The sequence below is a fragment of the Trachinotus anak genome, unplaced genomic scaffold (genome assembly GCF_046630095.1).
Source record: "Trachinotus anak isolate AG129_WGS33_773 ecotype Australia unplaced genomic scaffold, CSIRO_AGI_Tana_v1 ptg000015l, whole genome shotgun sequence".
In the NCBI taxonomy this organism is placed as follows: domain Eukaryota; kingdom Metazoa; phylum Chordata; class Actinopteri; order Carangiformes; family Carangidae; genus Trachinotus; species Trachinotus anak.
This window is the reverse complement of record NW_027273866.1, coordinates 16,894,168-16,911,905: the sequence shown is the minus strand read 5'-3', so window position 1 is coordinate 16,911,905 and position 17,738 is coordinate 16,894,168. Positions and strand designations below refer to the sequence as shown.

Below are 17,738 nucleotides of genomic sequence, written 5' to 3'. Positions count from 1 at the left end.
CACCACATTAATGTCAGGGCTGATTATTACCACGTGAATAAACTGTAGAAGGCGGAGTTTGGTGTTGAACCCTGACGGAGGACAGAAGGACAGGAAGTGGTTTTTGTTCCAGAGACAGGTTCTGTTTCCCACCTGGACGTTAGCGACGAACTGAAAACACCAGTCAGTGAGTGAAGATGATCCTGTGAGTGATGAAGAGTAGTTGAATGTCAGTGGCCTCACGTGACCCTGTGTGCAGGTGGTGCTGGGTCTGGCTGAGGACCTCCTGCGTTCAGCCTCTCAGAACAGTCGCATCTCTCTGCAGAGGACTCAGGCCGGCTGGCTGCTCGTCTCCTCCCTCATCACTCTGGGTAAAGCTCCTCAGCACCGCACCACGACCTGAACCTGGGCTGGGACACGCTGGGTCAGAGCTGTGATGAATCACAAATGAAGCACTGAGACTGGGTTAATAATAAAGATCTGATGATGATTTATCAGCTCAGCTTGTTGCATTTTCATTATTGTGAAGTGTAATTGTAGTTTTTGTACAGTTGTGGTCACAGACTCTCTCCACCTCCCAACACTCGTATCTGTGTCTGATTCATTTGGCAAAAAACAAAACAACAAAACACAAAAAAACCAATATCGATAATCAATAATTGGTTTCACTTGTTCCCTCAAAATAAGGAGAATGTACTCACTGATCAATTGTGTGTGTCTGTAGCCTTTATCTTACTGTGTGTGTGTGTGTGTGTGTGTGTGTGTGTGTGTGTGTGTGTGTGTGTGTGTGTGTGTGTGTGTGTGTGTGTGTGTGTGTGTCCGTGTCCAGGCCCTGCTGTTGTGGAGCACCACCTCTCCCGCCTCCTCCTCCTGTGGCGGTGTGTGTTTCCCGCCTCACTGAGGGAGCAGGAGATGGAGCTGCGGCGAGGGGACTACTTTACGTGGCAGGTTACACTGGAGGGACGAGCAGGGGCGCTCTGTGGTCAGTACTACTACACCTGTGTGTGTGTGTGTGTGTTTGTGTGTGTGTTTGTGTGTGTGTGTTGGTCTGAACTGTGTCTTTGTGTGTGACCAGCAATGAAGAACCTGCTGCTGCACTGCAGGGAGCTCGTCACTGATGACATCATCAGCCGCCTGCTGACACCATTGGCCTGTGCTGTGGCCCTCCTCACCAAGTCAGTCCCTGATTGGTTAGGGCTTGTTGTGGGTTTAGTCTAATACACAAAATGATTACAGTAAAGTTATTTTTGTAAATGTTCCTCCAGGTTGCCTGCTCTCCTCCGGTCCTACAGCAGCTCGGTTCGTAGCTGGTCGGTCGTCTACAGACTGAGAGTCTACGAGCTGCTCGCTCTGCTGCCTCCACACACCTACCAAGGTGACCACACACACACACACACACACACACACACACACACACACCTTTGTGCAGACACACACCAGCAGCCTCACCTCCTCTCATTTCATATCAATATAAATATTTCAATAATTTCACATCCTCAAATTTCTCTCTTTTTTTTTTTTTAAACCAAATGAATCAGTGAGAAAAATCAACATGTAAAAAAAATTGTTGACTTAAATAGTTAAATTTTAAAATTGTTTCAAACGAATCATCAAAATATTTTTCACTTAATTAATTGATTAATCGACCAATAATTTCAGTTCTGCTCCTTAATGACGATCTCTGCCCCCCCCCCCCCCCGCAGAGAGTTTTGGTCTGGTGATGAACCAGCTGGTCTCGGATCTGTCCGGTCAGGACAACCTGAACCAGCCATGTTCAGACCTCACCCTGCTGCCCCCCCTCTGTCACCATGACGACCTGCCGCTGGTCGGCCCCGCCCTCCGTGACACGGACCACAGATACATTGAGGAACAGGTGACGCTCTGTCCCACACACGTCCACAGGAATACCAATACTACAGGAATTCAAACCTGTGTGTTTGTGCTTCAGCTCCACGGCAGCAGTGTGGGAGGGGGCTCGCTGGACAACGACCCCTTTAGTCTGTGTGAGAGGAGTGATGAAGCTCCCGCTCCTCTTCCTCCCCCCGTCACTCTGACCGCCGCCGCCGCCGTCCGTCTCTTTGGAGCGCTCCTCCCCCACATCATCTCTGCTCAGAGGTAACTGACCCACCGTCACCTGCACCACAGCTGTCAGACTTCTGTGACTTTGTGATGTCACAACAAAGCAGCCACGCCCCAAGCCCCGCCCACCTGGACCCACCATCCAACCTTACAGGATTTAGTTTCTCGGAGTGTTTACCTGAAATCTGCTACATTTTTATTGGATGACTCAGAAAACAGTCAGCCAATCAGAAGAGAGGCTCAGAGCCTCCACTAGGTTTTGTATTTTACGATGAGTTTCCTGAAAAAACTATGATCAGCTTGTAAAATATGAAGTGTTGTTACAGACTGAACTGAACAGTGTGACGATGTTAAATTACTTCCAACAGCTCCAACACTAAACATGCTGCTTATATGTTACTGGGTCATTATAATAATCCCATAATATCATCTACAGAAAATAATAATAGCCATTACTTTTATTTTTGATACTTGTGTAGATTCGTACACAAACTGAGTTAATATTGTCGACAGTGTGTTATGATGTAGTTACCAGTGTTTTAACAGGAGACTGTGTGTCTGTGTCAGAGTGAAGATACTGGAGCAGTTTGTAGAAACCGTGAACCAGCTGAAGGGTCAACGTCAGCTGACCGTCCAGACACACGTCTGTGCTGCCCTCTGCAGTCTGCTCAAGGTACCACACCTGAGTGTGTGTGTGTGTGTGTGTGTGTGTGTGTGTGTGTGTGTGCCTCTTCAGGTCTGTTTTCAGCTGTGTAAATGTCGTTCTGTACCCTCCTCCTCCTCCTCAGTGTCAGGGCAGTGTTCAGGGCTCCCTGGGGCCGGAGGAGATCCGTTCCCCGGCGTTGTCCCTCCTGTCGGGGGCGCTGGAGAGCATCAGTCCTCTGCTGCGCTGCTTGGCTGCTGAAGGTCTGGCCCGGCTGGTTCAGGTGGTTGGAGACCCCGGCTTCACCGTCTCTGTCTCCCTGCTCTGCTTCGACAGGTGGGTGGACGTTACCGCAGATGTTACACTTTCAGATGTTTCATTACAGGAAGTGTTTGAAACTCACAGTACATCCTGTCATTGACGCTTATGGATTAAATTATAGTTCACATAAATTATCACCCTTTTTGCTGTGTACCCCAGGAACTCTGGGGCTCCCTGGACCCCAGTTTAAGAGCCACTGGTGTAGGCTACTCAGAAGTGCTGCAATTTGTTTGTTTTTCAGCCGTCCCTACAGAGGGTGAGAAAACTAAATATAAACCATAAATAAATCAGGTGACGCTCTCACTTTATTTGTTCCATTTTGGTAGGAACAAAAATACGAGAAATAAACCTTATTACTATCACTACAGTCAGAGCCACAGAAACACACGTTCAGATTCTTCCACCAGACTTTGGTTCTTTTTCTGCACATTTTGAAGAAACGTGGAAGCAGCAGTTTTCAGTCGTCGTGCACAGACAACAGTTCCTGGATCATTTCGATGTTTAAAGATTGTGGCTTTGATGTTAAAATGACAACAGCAAAAACAAATCAACATACAGAGACAGAGAATAGTGACAGAACAAACCAGAAATAGTCCAAAAGAAGCTTTAAATAATTGTGAGAGCAGATGATCCAAATACATCAGTGAATAAACTCATCCAGACTCCACCTCCACCTCGTCTGTGAGCGGTCAGTTCAGGACAGACCGACAGGCCGAGTCTCAGGGGAACCTGACCGTAGGGCGAGCTGAGCGGGAGAAACAAGGGCTCATGGGAAAACAGGGCGATGCAGCTCTTTACCTGCTGTGATGACGTCGTCTCTGCAGCTGAACAGTTTTTATTTCATCGACCAAAACATGAATCTGTTAACCTGAGACTTGTTGTTGACAACACTTCTTCAGTAACATCAGTAACATGGAGCGACCCGGGGGGGGGGGTTAGGACACGTACCACACAAGAAAGTACAAAGAAAAGGTTTTTGTTTCTTATTTTTCTGTTCTGTTGTCCACTTATTTTATTTATTTATTTATTGTAATTTCCATGTTAGTATTTTAGTATTATTTCATCTCATTTTACATGAATGATGTTGATGATGACGATGATGACGATGACGACAGTGTTTCCGTCACTGTGTTCAGGCTGAAGACGTCTCGGGACGCAGCGTCTCGTAGCGGCTACGCTCTGGCTCTGGGGGCTCTGCACCGCTACACTGGAGGGATCAGCTCGCCTCAGCACCTGTCCACCTGCCTGGGCGTCCTGTTCACCCTGAGCCAGGACAGCACCTCACCTGAGGTCCAGGTACAAACATTTCACCACAGGATGATTCAGCTGCTGTGTTTTCTCACGTTAACGCTAAAACCAAGTCTTGACTCTGGACCCGGTCCTGACCCTGCTGTTCCTCTGTCGGGTCCAGACCTGGTCTCTCCACAGTCTGTCCCTGGTGGTCGACCTGTCCGGCGGTCTGTATCGCGCCCACGCCGAGCCGTCCTTCACTCTGGTGCTCCGGCTGCTGCTGTCGGCCCCACCCACCCACCCTGAGGTTCACTACAGCCTGGGACGCTGCCTGCACGCCCTCATCACCTGCCTGGGCCCCGACCTGCAGGGTACGGCCCCCACCACACCTGGGGACACAGGCGCAGGAGATGTCAGGAGGTGTCTGAGTCAGTGTGTGTTTGTGTTTGTCAGGTGACGGCGCGGCGGTGTCCGGGCTGCGCTCCAGCTGCCTGGTGGGATGTGAAGTGATGCAGGCCAGTCCCGACTGTCTGGTCCAGGCCAGAGCCATTTCCTGTCTGCAGCAGCTGCACATGTTCTCACCTCCACACATCAACCTGGCCTCCCTCGTCCCTGCTCTCTGTGTGAGTACACCTGAAACACGCCGCCTGTCGCTGTCATCTTGTCCCAGCATCTCTCTGCCGCCGCCATGACATCACAAGATGCACCAGAAACAATGAAGAGGGTTAAAGTGTGTGTGTGTGTGTGTGTGTGTGTGTGTGTGTGTGTGTGTGTGTGTGTGTGTGCGCGTGTTTTGACCCTGTCTTGTGTCTTACAGGAGATCTTGTTGGATTATTCCCTGTTGGTAGGTCGTCTCTCAGGCCTGAAGCTGCTGCCTGTCTCACCCTCTGTCCTGCTTCTCTTTTCTGTTGAACACTCAACACTTTTCTGTTGCTGCTGAGCAGAGCTGAGTGATGTAAACTTGTCCTGCACTTCACTTTATTTATTTATCTTTATTTAAAGGGTGATTGAGAACATTTCCCAAAACTATTTTAGAATCTGAAGAAAAGTACATTAACCACAGTGTGTATTAACATGTTTTTAAGACAGAAAAAAGGTAAGAACTGTGTGTAGACAGCAGCAGCATTACACAGGTGAGACCTGGGCTGGTCAAATAAAGTAAAACTTCCACAGTCGTTCCTGGTTGTGAGGGAGCGTGCAGTCGACATGCTGAATGTCCACCAGAGCTGTCATCCATGAAGTGATTGGTCATTTCACCCTGAGGCGTCTCTGAAGTCGTTTCTCAGATTGAGGCCGTACGTCAAACCAGTGTCTCACCCGCTGGGCTGTTCTCTGGATGTGTGTGTACGATGCCATGAAACCACTTCCTGTCCAGACTGAAGAGGCGCAACAGTCAAACACCTGATAAACTCTGCGTCGCAATTCAAGAGGCAAATGATGGTCACACCAGATACTTTTCTGATCCATGACCCCCCCCCCCCCCCCCCAAAAATAAATGTCAATGTTTTTTTTTTTTTTTTTTTTCAAAATAAAACTAAACATTTTACAGTGAACTTTTATTGTGACCAGCCCCGGACACACCTGTGTATTACAAAAACACATTTGTGAAGAAAGTTTAAGAGACATCAACTTCCTCTGTGTGTAGAAGAAATCTTTCATTTCATCTCGTGAAAACAACCAAAGGTCAGTTAATCAGTCAGCACACAGAGTCTGAACCTGAGCGACACCTGAAGCATCAGCGTCTAATAAAACACAGAGATCACATTGACCTCAGACCAGTCTAGTCTTCAGTCCCCGTTAATTCACCAGATCACTCTAACTCATGAAGACATTTCAACAGAAACTTTATTTATAACTGAGATGTACATGGACATGGAGGGTTTTTATTCAACATGTGAACCTTTTTCTGTTCTTCTGAAACATGTCCACGGCTTTTTAACTGTTTTCTGTTGCACTGAATTTTAACATTTTCCAGTCTGGTATATTCATCTCATGTCTCACCTAATTTACCTTCACATTGTTTGCTTTGCAGCTAACACAATAACACCTACAGCACTTCATCATGACCCCCCCCCCCCCCCCCCCCCCCCCGACAGTGAAACCACTCAGTGTTTCCTCTGGAAAAAGCTCATGAATCCAGCTGATTATTATCATTTGATTAATTAACCTCTGAAGCTCAGTGACCTTTTGAAGGCGTCACTTTGGTTATTAAATGTTTATTAATCAGAAGATGAATCGACAAATGGAAATTTACTGTTATTGTTGTATTTGATAATATTTCAATTAGACCTGAAAAGATTCTTTGACAGAAAACATGTATTTAAATAAAAAAACGATTTTGATCATCAGATTTTTTCACTGTGAACTCTGGGAACTTGTGATCTGATATTTTACAGATGATTAGAGAAAAGGGAAGTAAACAGTGTCTAGTTTCTGAGTCTGGAGGAAACACTGCGGCTGCATGACTCCTCTGATACACCTGTTCACAGAGGACACCTGATGTGAACAGGTGTGAACTCTCTGTGTGTGTGTGTGTGTGTGTGTGTGTGTGTGTGTGTGTGTGTGTGTGTGTGTGTGTGTGTGTGTGTGTGTGTGTGTGTTTCAGGCCAACCTGTGCAGCTCCTACCTGTGTCTGCGTCGAGCGGTGGTGGCATGTCTGCGGCAGCTTGTCCAGCGGGAGGCGCTGGAGGTCTCTGAACACGCAGTGACTCTGGTCAAAGAGCTGCCGAGACGAGACAACACACAGCTCGGTGAGACACACACAGACACACACACACAGATACAGACAACAACATGGGAGTTGTGGTCTCCTCCTGGTCTGGATCCTTCAGTGTCAGAGGTTCAGGAGGTTTTGACCTGGAGCTGAATTCTCCACAGAGTCTCCTCCTCTCCACAACAAACAGATCAGCTGATCAGAACCAGTAAAAACACTGAATCACTGAATCAGTTCTTCATCAGTGTCTCAGTGGACTGAACAGTTATTTTATTAACACAAACACTGGTTGTAATCACCTCCTTTGTGCTGCAGTGAAGCTTTTCAGTGACGTGTGTGTGTCGCTGCTGCCTGATGCTGTTTACTGTCTCTGTGGTTTCACTGCGTTTTATTGTGTTGTCTCAGACTGACTGTTGTCATGGATCAGTACAGTAAACTAAAGCTTGATGTTACATAACAACCCCCCACCCCACCCCTCCCTTCACCTTCCTCTGTCTGTGTGCAGACGTCACTATAAAGGAAGTGGGTCTGGAAGGAGCTCTGTTCACTCTGCTGGACCGGGAGTCGGATCCAGGTCTGAGGAAGGACATCAAAGAGACTCTGGTCCACATGATGACGTCCAGTGCCACCAGTGGGAAACTGGGACACTGGCTCAAACTCTGCAAAGACGTCCTGTCTGCAACCACCGGTGGGTTGAACCACCGTCAGAGAGGTTGATCACTTGATTTTTGAGTGTTTTTTGTGTCTGAGGTTTTTTCAGGTTTCCTTACACTCAGTCTGTCAATCAATCAGGTGAATTACTGCGTCGATCACCACAGATACTGAGATTATAACACGGTATTTATCCCTACTGGACACAGAAGTTTATAAAAGACATATAAATGATCACAAACATGAACCAAACAATATTATAACCAACTTTATTAAATATTAATATAAAAACAATATGTAATTTGATTCATTAATCAGTGAACAGGTTTTTTTGATCCAATGTGGTAAATGAAGTTTTTTTAATGAGTTTGTGTCAGGTTGTTGAGGTGAGTCACCAAACCTCATGTCACATGTTAAAATGCCACATCTGGGTCAAAAACAATCTTCAGAGGTAACTCAAGGTCAATTTATGAGCTTTTTCTGGAGCTTTGAACCACTTCTGAAGGTCCTCATCAGCTGATGGAGCTGGTGGTTTTATGTTTGGGAAGGTTTATCACAGACCATTTATGGGGATGATGAAGATCCTGAGATACTGCCTAAAGCTCTAGAGAAACATGGTAAGTGGACCTTGAGTGAAGAATGAACTTTGACCCTCACTTTCCTCAGACTTTCGGGCTCCGGTGGAGGCGAGTCAGGAGGAAGAGGAGGCGGACCCCAGCAGGGACGATGACTCCTCTGCTTTCAGGGCGCGGCCGGAGTCCGGCGGCCCGTTCACGGCGCTGCGCTGGGCCACACGCCGCTTCGCCATGGAGTGTGTGTGTCGCATCATAGCGCAGTGTGAAACCGCCGACCCAGCTCACTTCGACATGTCTCTGGCTCAGGAACGACGCCTGCACGAGTCCACCGGTAAGACCCCCACAGAGACCTGGTTCAGTCTGTGTTTGTGGACGCCTCAGACCTCGGTGACCTTTCACCTGTCTCTCCTCAGACTTCCTGGTCCTTCACCTTGGTGACCTGGTCCGCATGGCCTTCATGGCGGCTACAGATCACAGTGACCAGCTGAGATTGGCGGGTCTCCAGACCCTGCTGGTCATCATCAGGCGGTTCTCAGCCATCCCTGAACCGGAGTTCCCCGGTCATGTGATCCTGGAGCAGTACCAGGCTAATGTAAGGACTTGTTTTGTCCAAAAAGATCATCAATCACTTCAGACTGAAAACAGGAGGAAGTAGGAAATGATGTGATTTTCTTACCTTCACTTTGGTCTTGATAACTGAGCTCGGCTCACACTCAGCTGTAAAGCTGCATGTTACTTGAAGATCCTGTGTCTCTGACAGACAGTGTTTGACCTGTGTGTGTGTGTGTGTATTTGAAGGTTGGAGCTGCTCTCAGACCAGCCTTCACTGCTGATGCTCCTCCTGATGTCACTGCTAAGGCCTGCCAGGTGATCAGTAAATGTAATAATCTGACAGGTTACTGTTGTAATGCAGGTTATAAATCACCTGTTTGACTCTGAACAGCTGCTGAGACACGGACAATGATCACACTGTATTCTGCTCTCACCTTTGACCCCTCCCTCTCCTCTCCAGGTCTGCAGCGCCTGGATTGCCAGCGGCGTTGTCAGTGACCTCCGTGACCTCCGGCGCGTCCATCAGCTCCTGGCCTCCTCATTGGCTAAAGTCCAGGTTGGGAGGGACACATGCAGCCACTTGTACAACGAGGCTACAGTTACCATGGAAACACTGGCCGTCCTCAAGGCCTGGGCCGAGGTGAGTGTTAATAATTTTTGTTGTGTTGATTTGATTATTTTTAATGTTGTGGAAACTCTCAGTGGATGATTGAGAAGTGCACAAGTGAAATAATAACTTGTCCAAACAATAACTCAGAAAAAGGAAAAAGGTTAAAGGTTAAAACTGATGTAAGCTACAGTCGTCCGGGTGGTGGTGTTTGTCTGATCTCCACTCCCTCGTCTCTCAGGTTTACATCGTAGCCGTTCAGAGGAGCAGACCGATGGAGAGTATTGGGAGGTCGGCTGACCTGTCAGTCTCCTCTCTGGCCAATGACAGCTCGAGCTCTGAGTCGGGAGGGGCGGGCCTCCTGAAGTTGGTCCAATCAGATTTGTCGACGCTGAGTCGTCTGTGGCTGGCGGTGCTGCAGGACTACGCCCTGCTGACTCTTCCACAGGAGTACGCATCACAGCTACCTGCAACAGGTGGGACACCTGGAGGGGGGAGGGACTTCTAGTTGTACCTGTGGTTCTTTTGGTCTGAGCTGGAACGAGTTGTTGTTAAACTTTCATTTGGTTTATTTGAATTTCATTAAATTTGTAATTTACAGGATTTTCGGGTAAATTTTGTCAAGAACATTTCAATTAATCGATGTTATTTCACACTTTTTTACACACTTGTTCCAAGTGAGGGAGTTCACCAACAGTCATCTAAACATGATCAACAACAAAAATTCATCAGTGTAAGAATTTTACGCGGTGTTAATAGAAGAAGGTCTGTGTATCTAATCTGATTAAATATGTGACCATGTTATTGTTTTCATCTGCAACAAACAGTTATTTCTGTTATTGATTAATAGGATAATTATTCTTTCAATTACTTGATTAGTTATTTAGTCAATAAAATCCATCACAATTACTTTTTTTAATTTTTACAAAAAATAGTCACAATGTAATTGTGACAGTGTTTTATCACATTAAGATTTATGCAGTGTCATAATGAATGATATGAATTAACAGGCAAACTGCAGGTGCAGCATCATGACTGGTCAAGAACGTTTTATTTTGGCTCATTTTCTCCTGCTCGTCTCCCTGCAGGAGGTTCCTTCTACACAGCAAAGACGGTCAACCAGGCCAGAGCTCATTACTCCTCCTCCTGGGCTCCCGTCCTCCACGCCACCTCCCTCTGGCTGCACAGTACAGGTCACCACCCCTCCCCCTCATCCTCCTCCACCCTGCTCCTTCTTTTGATGTGAGACATAAAAACATGGACAGGTATTAAACAGTCAGATGTGTGTTACAGGTTTTGTGATGTCAGACGATACACCTGCCAACCTGTCCAGACCGGCCACGCCCACATCCATGGGACACACTGACTCTGTGGGTGGAGCCAAGAGTCCAGAGGACATAAACACAGACAGACTGCACCTCATACTGGGTAGGAAAATGGTTTCAATATGAAACCTAAGAGATAGTCAGCAAACTAAAACCTGTATTCATTTCAGTCACATTAAATTGTGCTTTTTCTGAATTGAGTTTGGTTGTGTTTCACACTGCTCAGGGATCAGTGTGGAGTTCCTGTGTTCTCCGCACTCTGAGGACCAGATGGAAAACATCACTTCCTGTCTGCGAGCTCTGCAGGCGCTGCTTGACGTCTCCTGGCCCCGAGCCAAGATCGGAAACGACCAGGTGAGACACAGCCGCACCTGAATCTAGACCACAAATCTGACCATGATCCAGGCTAGAATCAGGATTCGAATTAAAACCAGAATCCAGACCAGGATAGAATTCAAATTAGTAATGTTGAGACATATCTAGGCCAGAATCCAGACTAGAAAAATAGAATACTCCTGAACAAAAACCACATCATAATAGTGACCACATTTAGGCCAGACAAAAATTCAAGACCAGATTTCAAACCACAATCCAGATTCGAGTTCAGACCACAATCAAGACTAGAACTAAGGCCACATTAGAGACAGTAATCCAGTCTGAAATCCCAAAACCAGGCAGGATTCCTGAACAGAATCCAGGCTAGAATTCAAGACCAGAATCCAGACCAATTCAGACATAAATCCAGGCTGGGATCCAGAAGAGTCCTGGCCAGATTCAAGACTCTAGATCAGTTGAATTCAGAGCAGATCCAGGTCAGAATCCAGACCAAACTCCGGTCCCTGTCTGTGTCCCCCCCAGGCCCTGAGTGTGGAGCTGCTCAGCGTCCTCCACAGACTCATGGTGACCAGAGAGTCGGCCTCCGTCCAGCTCGCCGTGTTGGACCTGCTGCAGCAGATTGTGACGGCCGCTCAGGAGCACGTCAGGGAGAAACGCCACAGCGCCGAGGGTGAGCACACAAACAGTCGCTTTACACCCTGAAACGGGGGGGGGGGGGGGGGGGGGGGGTCAAGACCTTCACCTGCAGCGGTTTGTGATGACGCTTTCAGACTGAACGCGACAGAGCGGACATGGGCGGAACGACACGGGAATCTTCGGCTGTGTTTAGAGTCAGTCGTTGGCAGATCTTTCATTGCTAGAGTTACAACAAGAGTTAGCATTAGCCCCGCTATCAAGAAGAAGGGGAGCAGCAAGAAGAGGCTGCGGTGACCTCAGGTACAGAGAACAGCTCTGTTTCCGGTTTCAGATGTACTTTCCATTAACCTCCCATGCCTGGCTGGATGCCTCGTTTCTATTGGCCGCAGGTGTTTGTCACAGCCACTGACACCTGGGAGAACCTGGTTTTTGTGGCTTTCTCTTATTTTGAAATTTGTTATGGTACAGACAGGAAGTGTATAGATCACCTGTAGGCTGAGGTGACTCACATCAACACCTGGGATCACGGTGACGGTTGATAAATCCAGGAAAAGTAAAAAGACAGTTGTTTTCTCTTTGGTTGAACGTTGTGATGAATTTTCTATATGAGCCTCAGTGACGATTTGTAAAACTTTATTGCTCCACAGTGGACGACGGTGCAGCAGAGAAGGAGACGCTGCCAGAGTTCGGGGAGGGACGGGACACCGGTGGTTTGATTCCCGGACGCTCGCTGGTGTTTGGAGCGCTGGAGCTCTGCCTCTGTGTGCTGGTCCGGAAACTTCCACAGCTCAGCCCCAAACTGGCCGGAACCAGTCCTACTGGTATGGGGGGGGGGGGGGGGGGGGGGATTAGTGGGAAAGGGACTGGTTCACAGCCCGTTCATGTTCCCCTGTTGTCGCTGCAGTGTGCGTCATACAAACTCCAGACTCACTGGCAAAGACACATGCTCGTCCATGGACACATGCTATTCTTCGGTGCAGTGTGTCCCTAATACAGTGAAACACCAGCGGTCAGAGGATCTGACTGAGAAAACACAACCCTACACCAGTTATGACTCACACACAGACAGTGTGTTATTATTATGTTGGGATCAGTGTACAGCAGCTTCAGGAAGTATTCAGACTCCTGCACTTTACTGTGCTGCAGGTTAAATTTAGAATATTTAAATTATGCCCATCAGTCAAGGTGAAAAAGAAGAACTGAAATCTGTCATTTATAAAGGTCTTCAGAGCCGTCGCCTGCTTCCTGTTTGCTTCAGTTATCAGTGAGATGAGATCATGAGTGTCGCTCTCTTTATAAGAGCCATGAGCCGTCACATGACTGCGACATCACAAAAACCAACAGTGACTCAGCATCAACTCAGGCCGCGAGAACAGGAGAGACCGACCATCAGTAACACTTTAAACTGGAGAGAGGTGAAGGTGCTGGAGGGACAAGGACGGAAGGAGTAAAGATGAACAGAAATATTGTGTGTGTGTTCAGGTCTTGGAGGTTCGGTGTGGAGTTTGACTGACAGCGACTGTCGGCTGGTGGCGTCAGCTCTGAGTGTCCTTTCTGAGCTGCCGTCCGTCTGCTCCCCTGAAGGTGATGTTGCGTTCATGTCTCCTTGTTCAAATATAAAGAAATATAACACACTCAGCTGTTTGACCTTCAGTGATGTAGCTCTGTTGTCATGACAACCCTCCTCTGTGTCCCTTCTTTAAAATGGATCTGCTCTGTTCACTGGTTTGGTTGAACCCTTTAAATACATCACACTCAACAAGCAATGATGTCATTTCACTTCCTGTCTGCAGGCAGCGTGTCCATCCTGCCCACCGTCCTCTACCTGCTGCTGGGAGTCCTCAGAGAGCTGGTCCACCAGCCCATCACACACACAGGTAACACACACACACACCTGTTCATCTGTTCATTGTCGTGGTTCACTGTCTCCGCTCTCATGGCGTTGTCTTCAGCAGCAGCAGATGTTCTCAGAGAAACATCTGGAACAGCCTCTCTCCTCTTCCTCAGCAGCTGGAGGAGACCAAACACTGAGCTGACAGAGAGGAACGCTGGACTGAGACTCATCATGTTGATCTGTAACAGCTGGATGTTCACACAAACAGCTGTTAAAGTTTAACAACTTATCAATCAAACTTTATTTGTACAGCAGCTTTCAATCGGGTCAGTGCTGTACAGACGACTGAGGAGCTGAAAATAAGTTTTTATATTCACCATGATTTTTACTAATAAATAGAAATAATTAAAGCAACAAAGATTTGTAAAAGATTAATAATAATTTAAAAAGATAAAAAATCTAATGAGGGAGTAGAGTTAAAATTAAAACATGAATATACTTTTAAAAAATGGTTAAATAAAATAAGTAATGGCCATAACACATTATAATACACAGCCAGGTTTAAACAGTAATGAATGTTCACAACTTGTTCTTGATGAAAACAAGTGGCCAAAAAAATCTGTTAGAATTTCAAGTCTTCATCTAACAGTAAAATAAGAAAATCAGTTTGATTCTCACATGTACATATGCAACTCACTCCAACCCCCAACCCCATCCCACGCCTTCGCCGCTTCCTCCCATCCAGTGCGGCGGGCAGGGTCCGATGGCTGCGCCATAATGGCAGCGGCTGCGGCTGGCTGCCTGTCTGCACTGGAATCACCTCCTCCCCTCTTTCCCCCCTCCCCCGGAGCAAATTGTCTTGAGTCATTGTGTTGTAAAATTTTCCCGAATCCCACACTGTACCCCCCCCCCCGGAGTACAGTTTGGGTTCTGTTATTTTTTTTCTCCTCTCCTCTCCACTTGTTTCTCCCCATCCCCCCCCCCCCCTTTTTTAATGGCGCCGTGGATGGCTGCCTCGGTGTTTTGGTGCGCTCATTGCATCAATCACCAGAAAAAATTCCTTGTACGTGAAAACATACTTGGCAATAAACCTGATTCTGATTCTGATTCTGATTCTGATAAATAAAACTTAAAAAACCCAGTGAAGTAAAAAAACACAGCCTGTGTTCTTTGGTTTGTTCTTCAGCTGTTTGACATTTTATTGATTTTCAGGGAAAAGAAACGTATTTAAAATGAATCTCAGTAAAACTTTAATGTTTCATCTTCCAGGGGCCCCGGTGGCAGGCACAGGGGGCGGAGCCGGTCTGGGTGTGGTGGTCCAGGCGGCTCTTCAGGCTCTGAAGTCCGTCCTGACGTCTCCGATGAGTCGACAGGAGAAGAGTCGAGGAGCCTGGAACCTGCTGCTGAGATCCGCTCTGAACACACTGCTGGGCCTGTGGGACACTGGTACACACACACACACACACACACACACACACACACAAATACAAATAATGTTCTAATGAATGACTCCCCACAGTAACGTCATGTGGTGTGTGTGTGTGTGTGTTTTCAGGGGGCTCTGGCTGTGTTGTGGACCAGATCAGCCTCCTCACAGCTCTGACCGTCTTCCTGCTGTCTGCTGGTCCTGACGTCTGTACGGTGGAGCCTCTGCACGCGCTCTGTCTGCAGCGCTTCACCGCCAGTATGGACGCCAAAGACCCACTGGTGAGAGAGCGAGCGAGTGTGAGAGTGTACATGTGCGTGTTACATGGTCAGCAGTAATACTCAGATAGACTGTGACATCATGATTGATGGTGTTAAGGCCCACAGTGAGTCAGGAAAACACCCCCACACCATCACACCACCACCAGCACCTGGACAGGTGGGTCCATGGATCCAGACTCTGACCCTACATCTGCTGCCTCAGCACAAATCCAGATCCATCAGACCAGGTCTTCACCTGTCCAGTGCTGGTTGGAGATCAGCAGCAGTTCATCTGCACTGCTGCCACGTGATTGGCTGATAAGCAGGTGGACAGGTGTTCCTGATAAAGTGCTCAGTGAGTGTAAGAAAAAAGTGAAACTGAGGACAAGCTGCATAATTTACAAGAGAAAGAAAAGAGCTGGAGACTGATGAAGACTTCACTGTAAATGGAAACCAGCAGCCTAATGACCTGCATACTGGTGAAACTGGGACAGGGTGGTGATGAAACACAGCTCCACCTGCAGAGTCGATTTTGGGAGGACGGCGGGTCGCTGACCTGTCGACCTCAGACTGAACCAGGTCATAACTATATTTAACACACGACAGAATATTTTCACCTCTGCAGATGAAGCTGGAGAGAAACTGGGTCTGTTCACAAACGGCGACGAGAGAAAACCTGTGATGACACAACCAGAGTCCGATCAGCGCAGCAGCCCCCCCCCATCACCCTGTCTCCGGTCCACGCTCTGACCGCTCACTCACTGTCTGATGTGGATGTAGATGGTAACCCTGGCTCCACCCGGAGCAGACCCAGAACACGCTGGAGAGATGTTTCTCACCTGGGCTGGGATCACCTCGGGATCCTTCAGGAGCAGCTGGAAGCTGAGCAGACGTCTGGACCAGCTGGGTTCATCTGCTGTCACTGCGACCTGATGGATGGAGGCGGATCTGAAGAAAGTCTAACCTGTGTTGTCCCTGAAAATGAATTCACTTCGTCTGAGAGCAACAAATGAATAGTGAATGAACGTTATCTCGGGCTTACTCTGAGCTTTTCCTTAAAATAAAAGTCTATTTATTATGTCATTGATACCAAATCACATAGTTCAGGAAACATCCTGTTAAAATGACCAGGACACTGTGTAGGATTTAAGGCCCTGTAAGAACCACCTCCACCACCACGAGAAGATGAACAGGAGACGGTTCCGTGTTGTTTCACCCTCAGTTGTAACGTCTGGTTTGTTTCCTCCAGGTCGTGAGTCGCTGTCATCAGCTGCTGATGTCGGTGTTTCAGACTCAGCCCACCGTTGCCGTCCCGTACATCCAGGCCCTCGGCCCACCGCTGGTTCGATTCCTCCAGGTACTGGACCAGAACTCTGAGAGTTTGTCTGCTGTAGCTGTAACTTGACATTTAATGTTTGAACATTTGAGAGAAAGTGAAGCTTCCAGACGAGCTCATCATCATCAGCAGAGTTGTCGAGTTTTGTTGCTTTTTATAATCATCAACACAAAAGTCTAAAAGACTGAATTTATGAATTCTTCATGATGAAACCTCTGAGGTTTAGTTTTCTAAGTGTTTTTAAAACAAATGATGTGAACAGAAACTGCTGCTGATCAAATCAATATATTAAACATATTGACTATTAAACATATTGATGAGATGATGTGTTTATGGTGTGATTCCTCCTCAGAGGGCGGAGAGGAGTCGGCCTCAGAGTCCAGAGGAGCTGCTGGGAGTCCTGGAGGGGGTCCGAGCCATGGAGGCTCTGGTCCAGGCTGCTGACGAGTCACAGCGTGAGTAGAGTCAGGAGCAGAATGCACAGTAGAACACAGTAGAACATGGTAGAACATGGTAGAACACAGTACTTGATTGTAAATGTGAGAGTGAAAACAATAATAGTAATAAAATAATAATAGTAATACTAAAGGTAATGGTGTCATCAATAAGATCAATAATAATGATGATCAGAGGAGCCTGATATCTGGAGGCTCCGCCTCCACCTCAGGAGCTGATTCTGACTCTGTCCCTGTGTCGGGTCCTCAGGGCCTCAGCTGGTGGCCATCTTTCTCCCCCTGCTCATCTCTTTCCTCCTGGATGAAAACGCCCTCGGCTCTGCCCCCGCAGCGTCCCGGTCTCTGCACGAGGCGGCGCTCAAGGACCTGATGCGTCTCGGCCCCCAGCACTCGGCCGTCTTCAGGTAGACCTGAAAGTATAAGAAACAAATCTGCCCCTGGTGTGTGCGTGTGTGCGTGTGTGCGTGTGTGCGTGTGTGCGTGTGTGCGTGTGTGTGTGTGTGTGTGTGTGTGTGTGTGTGTGTGTGTGTGTGTTCTTGTACTTGTACTTGTACTTGTACTTGTACTTGCTACATAGTAAGGACCAAAAAAAGTATTTTACTAACAGAGTGAGGACATTTTGGCCGGTCCTCACTTTTTGAGACTCCTTCAAATCACATGTTGAGGGTTAAGACTTGGTTTCAGAGTTATGGTTAGAATTAGGTTTAGGTTAAGGTTAGAGTCAGGGTTAGGGTTAGGCACTCAGTTGTGATGGTTAAGGTTAGGGCAAGGGGCTAGGGA

General features: G+C 47.5%; 1 protein-coding gene across 7 annotated transcripts in view; it reads left to right on the top strand.

Annotated features, from left to right (window-relative positions):
- Positions 1-17,738, top strand: part of heatr5a (HEAT repeat containing 5a) — a 29,336-nt gene that overhangs the window by 9,180 nt on the left and 2,418 nt on the right. For 2 of the 7 annotated variants that reach the window (XM_071499115.1, XM_071499114.1), the window contains exons 11-41: positions 239-350; positions 809-961; positions 1,055-1,154; positions 1,245-1,354; positions 1,683-1,852; positions 1,928-2,094; positions 2,626-2,731; positions 2,847-3,037; positions 4,159-4,318; positions 4,434-4,623; positions 4,706-4,875; positions 5,070-5,096; positions 6,858-7,002; positions 7,471-7,653; positions 8,283-8,522; positions 8,605-8,783; positions 8,990-9,058; positions 9,204-9,383; positions 9,592-9,826; positions 10,439-10,543; positions 10,644-10,778; positions 10,902-11,029; positions 11,534-11,681; positions 12,295-12,468; positions 13,130-13,231; positions 13,441-13,524; positions 14,751-14,927; positions 15,037-15,188; positions 16,417-16,524; positions 16,856-16,958; positions 17,209-17,362. In XM_071499115.1, the coding sequence (XP_071355216.1) occupies positions 239-350; positions 809-961; positions 1,055-1,154; positions 1,245-1,354; positions 1,683-1,852; positions 1,928-2,094; positions 2,626-2,731; positions 2,847-3,037; positions 4,159-4,318; positions 4,434-4,623; positions 4,706-4,875; positions 5,070-5,096; positions 6,858-7,002; positions 7,471-7,653; positions 8,283-8,522; positions 8,605-8,783; positions 8,990-9,058; positions 9,204-9,383; positions 9,592-9,826; positions 10,439-10,543; positions 10,644-10,778; positions 10,902-11,029; positions 11,534-11,681; positions 12,295-12,468; positions 13,130-13,231; positions 13,441-13,524; positions 14,751-14,927; positions 15,037-15,188; positions 16,417-16,524; positions 16,856-16,958; positions 17,209-17,362 (4,457 nt within the window). Of the gene's footprint in view, positions 1-238; positions 351-808; positions 962-1,054; positions 1,155-1,244; positions 1,355-1,682; positions 1,853-1,927; positions 2,095-2,625; positions 2,732-2,846; positions 3,038-4,137; positions 4,319-4,433; positions 4,624-4,705; positions 4,876-5,069; positions 5,097-6,857; positions 7,003-7,470; positions 7,654-8,282; positions 8,523-8,604; positions 8,784-8,989; positions 9,059-9,203; positions 9,384-9,591; positions 9,827-10,438; positions 10,544-10,643; positions 10,779-10,901; positions 11,030-11,533; positions 11,682-12,294; positions 12,469-13,129; positions 13,232-13,440; positions 13,525-14,750; positions 14,928-15,036; positions 15,189-16,416; positions 16,525-16,855; positions 16,959-17,208; positions 17,363-17,738 lie in introns of all 7 variants that reach the window. The other 5 variants (XM_071499113.1, XM_071499112.1, XM_071499118.1 and 2 more) reach the window with 3 other exon arrangements.